Source organism: Nerophis ophidion, linkage group LG02 (genome assembly GCF_033978795.1).
Source record: "Nerophis ophidion isolate RoL-2023_Sa linkage group LG02, RoL_Noph_v1.0, whole genome shotgun sequence".
In the NCBI taxonomy this organism is placed as follows: Eukaryota; Metazoa; Chordata; class Actinopteri; order Syngnathiformes; family Syngnathidae; genus Nerophis; species Nerophis ophidion.
In genome coordinates, this window is record NC_084612.1 from 24,350,988 (window position 1) to 24,359,425 (window position 8,438).

Genomic DNA, 8,438 nt, shown 5'->3' on the forward strand with positions numbered 1-8,438 from the left:
TGGTGCACTATCTTAAGTTGTTTATGAGTGTTTACTACATTATTGATTAATAACCGTAACCCTGATTGCAAGATTGTTGCAAACTGCAAAGACTTTCAAAATGTGCATTTTATTTCTAATATACTTATTTTCTCAGAGTTTTGAGCAAATCAATGACTTTTCAGTTCTGTAAAACATTTAAAAAACGTTCCTGTATGACATTCAGACTACTAAATGGCATTTGTACCCCATTATTGGGTTATTTTTTTCAGTATTTTGTATTATGCAAGCAAATATATGTGTGTGCATGTGTGTATATATGTATACAAATTATGTATATACAGTATTTATACAAACCCCGTTTCCATATGAGTTGGGAAATTGTGTTAGATGTAAATATAAACGGAATACAATGATTTGCAAAACCTTTTCAACCCATATTCAGTTGAATGCACTACAAAGACAAGATATTTGATTTTCAAACTCATAAACTTTATTTTTTTTTGCAAATAATAATTAACTTAGAATTTCATGGCAGCAACACGTGCCAAAGTAGTAGCGAAAGGGCATGTTCACCACTGTGTTACATCACCTTTTCTTTTAACAACACTCAAACGTTTGGGAACTGGGGAAAATAATTGTTGAAGCTTTGAAAGTGGAATTCTTTCCCATTCTTGTTTTATGTAGAGATTCAGTCGTTCAATAGTCCGGGCTTTCTGCTGTCATATTTTACGCTTCATAATGCGCCACACATTTTCAAAGGGAGACAGGCGTGGACTGCAGGCGGGCCATGAAAGTACCCGCACTCTTTTACTACGAAGCCATGCTGTTGTAACACGTGGCTTGGCATTGTCTTGCTGAAATAAGCAGGGGCGTCCATGATAACGTTGCTTGGATGACAACATATGTTGCTCCAAAACCTGTATGGTGTCAGGACTATGACATGGATTGGTTTTGCTCCTTAGACGCAGAGGGATTACAGGACGAGCCAGTCGTGAATTCAGGTACATCATAATTTATTAATACACTAAATACAAAAATAATCAACACAAAGGGCACTCACAAGGAGGTATTTTACTAGACTACAAATTACAAACAGGAAACAAAAACACTTGCACGATGGCATGAATGAACTATGAACACAAACAGCAAGATGGCATGACTATAAACAACTAAAACAAAACACTTACTGTGACCAAAAACAAGAGGCAAGAATAGCAAGGTGCTTGGCAGGTGATCGTGGGCATGGAGAATGAGTAGCATATGTAGGCAATGCAACAGCAGGCATGAAGGCATAAGGCAGAATGCAAAGTACCCAGACCGAGGACAGAAACAGAATGGTATAAATAGCAGCTATGATGATTAGAATCAGGTGTGGGACTGAGGGCTGGGCGTGACTTGGAGACTTGGAGACCAGGTGGAAACTAATGGGTTACTATGGAAACAAACAAAACCAGGAAGTGTAAAACGGGAAACAAGAGTCCAAAAACAAAACAAACATGATCAAACTTAAAACTGAATTACAGGCATGACATATGAACCTTTCAGCAATAATGGGGCCTTCACAAATATGTAAGTTACCCATGCCTTGGGCACTAATACACCCCCATACCATCACAGATGTTGTCTTTTGAACTTTGCGTCTATAACAATCCGAATGGTTATTTTCCTGTTTAATCTGGAGGACACCACGTCCTCTGTTTCCAAATATAATTTGAAATGTGGACTCGTCAGACCACAGGACCCTTTTCCTCTTTGCATCAGTCCATTTTAGATGAGCTCAGGCCCAGCGAAGCCGGCGGCGTTTCAGGGTGTTGGTGATAAATGGGTTTGGCTTTGCATAGTAGAGTTTTAACTTGCACTTACAGATGTAGCGACCAACTGTAGTTACTGACAGTTTTTTTTTTGATTGATTGATATATTTTTATTTCAAATATGCAAAAAAAAAACAAACAAGAGCAAGCATGATCCAATACAGTGCTATAGCCTTAACGGCTATTATAACAAAATGAAAACAATGGAGAATAAAAAACAAAAAAAAACAAATGAGCATTCGACTTTTTTTTTTTAATTTTTTTTACATATTTGAAAAGGAGTGAGAAGAAGTATACACTTATTTAATCCCACCCCTTTTCTTTAAATCATAAATTACTCTGAGCTCGAACTTCTAGTGGTTTTATGAAGTGTTCCTGAGCACATGTGGTGATATCCTTTACACACTGATGTCGGTTTTTGATGCAGTACCGCCTGAAGGCTCAAAGGTCTGTAATATGATCTCTTACGTGCAGTGATTTCTCCCGATTCTCTGAACCTTTTGATGATTTTACGGACCGTAGATGGTAAAATCCCTAAATTCCTTGCAATAGTTTGTTGAGAAATGTTGTTCTAAAACTGTTCGACAATTTGCTTACAAAGTGGTGACCCTCGACTCATCCTTGTTTGTGAATTACTTAGCATTTCATGGAAGCTGCTTTTATACCCAATCATGGCACCCAACTGTTCCCAAATAGCCTGCACACCTGTGGGATGTTCCATATAAGTGTTTGATGAGCATTCCTCAATTTTATCAGTATTTATTGCCACCTTTCCCAACTTCTTTGTCACGTGTTGCTGGCATCAAATTCTAAAGTTAATGATTATTTGCAAAAGAAAAAATATCTATCAGTTTGAACATCGAATATGTTGTCTTTGTAGCATATTCAACTGAGTATGGGTTGAAAATGATTTGCAATTTCCCAACTCATATAGAAACGGGGTTTGTATATACGTTTTCCCTATTTATATATATATATGTATATTGCATATATTTATATATACTTTTTCCCCATTTATAAATATGTGTATATATATATATATATATATATATATATATATATATATATATATATATATATATATATATATATATATCAGAGGTGTGGACTCGAGTCACATGACTTGGACTCGAGTCAGACTCGAGTCATGAATTTGATGACTTTAGACTACACCTGACAAAATGTAAAAAGACTTGCAACTCGACTTAGACTTTAACATCAATGACTTGTGACTTGACTTGGACTTGAACCTTTTGACTTGACATGACTTGCTAGTTTCCCCAAAACCCAATGATTAAAAAGTTATTCAGGAGCGTTCCGTATCTGTCCGTGTCTGTCAGCGTGTGTGCGATGACAGCCTGTGCGCTACCTGTCAGAAAAACAGCCAATCAAATTGAATCCACATTATTTTCGTCACACAGCATTCAACCAATCAAATTGCATGAAAACCAACGAAGAAGAGCTCTCATACAACACGCCAATGAGGAAAAATTATGCCAAAAATTGTTTCGTTCGGGTATTAAAACTCCGACTTGGTTAACAAAAAACGAATTCCAGTATGCAAAGCATATGGTTCGTTCAAAGATTACAGACAGAGACGCAACAACTTCCAACTTCGTTCGACATTTGAAGATGCACAAAGAAGGGTAAGTTTTGAATGTAAGTTAACATTTATTGGCTGAGTAATGTAACTTTTATTTGCTGTTTAGTTAAACCAGTGAGGCTCTAAACTCACTGCTAACTTTATGAAAATAGACACCGTATAAGGGTACGCAACATCGAGCGCTACTGGCTACTGGCGCTGACGTGACGCGGGGCTGCCATCTTAGAGTGGTGATCCCCCCCACTCTGTGCAATTCATTTGGCAGGAGCAATGAGCATTTAATTCATTTTACCTCACTGAATACCACTGATATTCACGCGCTTTTTTTTCATTTGTGTAACTATGATAAAAGACACATTTTTTGGCGTGTTCATTGTTTGCTTAACAGTAGTGGAATATTCTTATATGCTATAAGTGAGCAGACGTCCGAGATCAAAACTGGGAATAATAATACCAAAAAGGAGGAAAAAACGGTCAGCTATTTTTAAGGCGAAGAAACAATATGATTAGGTTATATATACATGCATATATCCTACATAAACAATGTAGAAATACATAAGATATTTATATATCTTATAGACTGTATCTCTGTTGCCGCAACAGCAGAAAGTTTATTCTGTCTTGACACTTTGTATTAATATTTTGTATTACATTCTTCCCTTAAATTATCATGTTTACAGTGATTGTTTTATATGTATTTTTCATGTATGTTGCTTCGTATAAAAGCGTCTGCAAAATACTTAAACATAAACATATATAAACACCTGAAAGTCTTTATATCAGCTAAAACCACCAATCTGTTTCACTGGATTCAGAATAAAAGCTAATTCTGTCTTACCCAACAATGTTAGTATTTGAATATTGTTACTTGAAGACTTATTCCTGGTTACAATTATACTGTTAAGAAAGTATTGTCTTATAATTTGCCTAAAATGAGAATGCATCACAATCAGTGGCGGCTGGTGAATTTTGTTTTAGGTGGGGCTGAAAGTTTGTAAACCAAATACTTGTAGGGGCGTCATCCTCCCCCAGAAGATTTCTTTGTGATTTTCACGTACAAATTGAAGATCTTTGTTCCTTTCAACTCTGTGGTAGTATTCTTTTCACAAAATACAACCATGTTAATGTTCAATCTTACTTGTGAGAAGTAATCCCCTGATTCCTATTTTCAACAGTCCAATCATTAAAGCAGGAAAACGCTAAACACCAGCCCAGCATCTTTGTTTGCTACCTGTCAACTGTCAGTTTAGGCTGCTTGCCAGCTCCTCATCACCACTTCAAGATGGCGGCCAAATTACTCACGTCACAGCAGCCAGTGCTGCGTCTACTTATAATATGTCTATGGTTATAACGTCATTGCAAACACGACAATCTGTTGCGTCCACTGCAGTTCGCTACCTTATTCATACTTTTTGTCAAGTGTTTTTTTTTAAGCAGGGTTGCATGAGGTACCCACTCAAAATGTTACGTTAGTCAATGTATCACACACGGTAACGTAAGGTTATACGGTGGTCAGCAGCACCGCATATTTTAGCCACCTACAAAAAGACAAACATAGTCAAATAAAGGTCAGTTAAAATGTATACTATATAAAGAATATGTGTACATATACCATAGGGCCGTGAAATCTAAAAACTACAACTCTGTTCCTTGTTATTTTCATGTAGTTATGTTTTTCATGTGTACGCACACATCAACACACATACAGTATGAGATGAGATCAATGAGATAAGGTAAGAACAGGATAGAAACTGCTATGGAACTAGTTACAATGCAATATGCCATGGAAATACAATGTTAACACCTTTGTGCAAATAATTACAGTTGCACTTGTTTTTTTCAAATGTGTTCATTCTGTAAAGGAATGAGTTAAATGTTTAAAATAACTGGTTAATAGTGCTATTATGAAGTGCAATGTCAGCACAATTTAAAAAAAAATAATAAATACATACAGCGTTTTAAAAGCATACACAATCTGTGTAAATATTTTAGTCTGGGGTTAAAAGGACTTGAAATGACTCAAAACTCAAAATGCAGGACTTGGGACTTGACTTGAGACTTTCCAGTCTTGACTCGGGACTTGCCTGTCTTGACTTGGGACTTGACTCAAGACTCGAGGGCAAAGACTTGAGACTTACTTGTGACTTGCAAAACAATGACTTGGTCCCACCTCTGATATATATATATATATATATATATATATATATATATATATATATAGACATGATATTGTGATGAGGTAGCCCCATTTTACTTTTGTAGCTGTATGTAGAAATAGTCCTCTGAAGTGGTTGCTGGTTGCATCAGCTCTGTGCTGTCTTAATGTATTTTAGGTCCATTGTGTTCTTGAATGGTTCCCTCCAGGTTTCAGACCAAGATAGCGCTGCGGATGGCCGCCATGGTATTGTACTCTTTCCAAGTTGTTGCATTGAACAAAGAGAGCACATATTAAATGGGTTAAACTTTTATAGCACTTTTCTACCTTCAAGGTACTCAAAGCACTTTAACACTATGTCCACATTCACACATTCACACACACATTCACACGCTGATGGCGGGAGCTGCCATGCAAGGCCCTAACCGCAACCCATCAGGAGCAAAGGGGAAGTGTCTTGCTCAAGGACACAACGGACGTGACGAGGTTGTTGGTAGAAGGGGGGGATCGAACCAGGAACCCCCAGGTTGCTGGCACGGCCACTCTCCCAACTGCACCACGCTACCCCGACGAAGTCAAATTACTTGTACTACCCTGTAAAACGTGACCAATAAATCTGATTATGCTTGGACAGCCGACTGGTGCCTAGGAGTTAAAGGTCAGAGGTGGACATGGAACCTCACACTCTCTCTCTCTGCTTCCGCCGGTCACCGCACATCCGTGTAAGCTGTCAAGACTCTCTTAGCGCAAATATATAAGATATAATTTGTTACCTTGCTTTTGTTAAATAAATTTTACAAAAACAACAAGACCAAAGCGTCCATCTTTTATGTTACGCCGTAACAAACATGTTGATCATTTTATCGTGTTTCAGTTGTGGATTGTTACTTACATTTTTCAAAAGACATACAGCTGCCGGGTTCCCTTTGAATGGCAAATTGGTGAATGCGTCAACTGTAAAGACTGGAATGTCCATGTTAAAAAGGCTTCCACTTTAACTGGAAGGTATTTATGTTGCTTTTTGGACTTTGACCCGAGTTGGTTGGTTTTACTTGTACGGTCCCAGTCACGTGCGTCAGTCAGGGTTGCAACATAGTGCATCCTTGCTATTACTATGTTGCTGAGAACGACTTATTTTCTTTAAAATGATCAGTTTCAAGTGTGTTCAACATAGCAGATACGTTTTGTCTTATTAGGACATGTATTCAGATAGTGGTGTAGAACACAATACGCTGGATATTTATTTTGCATGATACATTTTGCCCTTTGATTGAAAAATTACAAAAACGTAATATGGCCTTTCAGGGGTTGACGGATCGATCCAATTTTTGATAGTATGGATACCATCAATAAAACTTTAATTGATTTGTGAGCCAACAGAAGTTGTTGCCTTTTTAAAGTTAACGTTCACTAATTTAATTTTGCCAGAAACAATTGCATGGAAATGAGGGAGACATTATTTTAGTTACCAAGTTTTGTTAGTTAAATAACTGTCACACCAGCACACAAGATTGCTCTTAATGTCAGTGCAGTCATAATTAGTGGTTTATAAATTGTTCACAATTAAGTAATAATTAATAGTTCTTATCTGGTTAAAATCTCTTTGCATGTCGACATCTCAGAGTGGGAGGCAGGATGTGTCAGTCTTAGACATCACGCAGGAAATTCGGCTTTTATCTTGAAATGGGCATCTACTCTTTGAAGAGCAGAAAGAACAAGAACATATAATTGTGCTGTGTATTTTTGTACCGATCTGCAAACCATGGGAAACAGGGCACAGGATTACTTCTCAGAAGTAAGAGTGAACATTACTCTTGGTTGTATTTTGTGAATTAAAGAATATTGTACTGTTGTCCAGGGTGTACGCCGCCTTCCTCCCGATTGCCGCATTTCTCACGATTGTAGCTGAGTTAGGCACCAGGTAAAGAAACAGCAATAGATTTAACACTAGTGTCACAAGGGTTAGCAGGAAAGGTGGAGTGGGAAGTAAACAAATACAGCACTATGGGAAGTGATCACTACCCAAATCTTCATTCACATAAACATAAATCAAATGACAGAAAGCACTAGGATAGAAGGAAGATGGAAGTATAATCATGGTGACTGGGGAAAATTTAGGGAAATTACCAACATAACATTAAAGGAAGTGGATATAAATCAAGATATTGAACAATTAAATACAGATATTACAAAGAGTATAATGGAAGCAGCCGAACAGAGCATACCAAGGAGTAGAATAGGGAGAAGAAGGAAGATAGTGCCGTGGTGGACACAAGAGTGCACATTTGCAATACAAGAACGGAATAGAGCATTTAGAATATTGAGAAGAACACATCATTTCCAAGATATGATCCAATATAAAAGGCAACAAGCTAGAGTAAGGTATGTTATTAAAAAAACAAGAAAACACAATTGGAAAACTTTTTGTGAAACACTAAAAAGAACTACTCCTTTAGGCCAAGTGTGGGGAATGATCAAGAGAATGTCAGGGGTCAAAAAAGAACAGAAAATCATGTGATGAAAGATGGAACACGGTGTGTGGTAGAAAAATAAAGAAAAAGCAGAACTTTTTGCAAAAACATTTGTTAAAGTGCACAGTAATGATAATTTGAGAAATGTAGAAAAACAAAAAAGAGAAGAAGCAATTAGTTTAAATATTGGGGAAATTATGGAAGACAACGATGATAGATTTACCAACACTATGGATATGACATTTTCTTTGCTGCCCACATATGCGGTCCTCTCCAAGGTTTATCATAGTCATCATTGTCACCGACGTCCCACTGGGTGTGAGTCCCAGTGGGTGTGAGTTTTCCTTGCCCTTATGTGGGCTCTACAGAGAATGTTGTTGTGGTTTGTGTTGTGGTTTGTGCAGCCCTTTGAGACA

General features: G+C 37.3%; 1 protein-coding gene across 2 annotated transcripts in view; it reads right to left on the reverse strand.

Moving 5' to 3' along the window:
• The window catches only part of LOC133538437 (phenazine biosynthesis-like domain-containing protein), a 20,466-nt gene extending 13,716 nt beyond the window's left edge, over positions 1-6,750 (reverse strand). The window contains exon 1 of one of the 2 annotated variants that reach the window (XM_061880080.1): positions 6,444-6,586. In XM_061880080.1, coding sequence (XP_061736064.1) covers positions 6,444-6,459 — 16 coding nt within the window. In that variant the 5' untranslated portion in view covers positions 6,460-6,586. Of the gene's footprint in view, positions 1-6,443 lie in introns of both variants that reach the window. The other variant, XM_061880072.1, reaches the window with a different exon arrangement.
• Between the last annotated feature and the right edge of the window lie 1,688 nt (positions 6,751-8,438).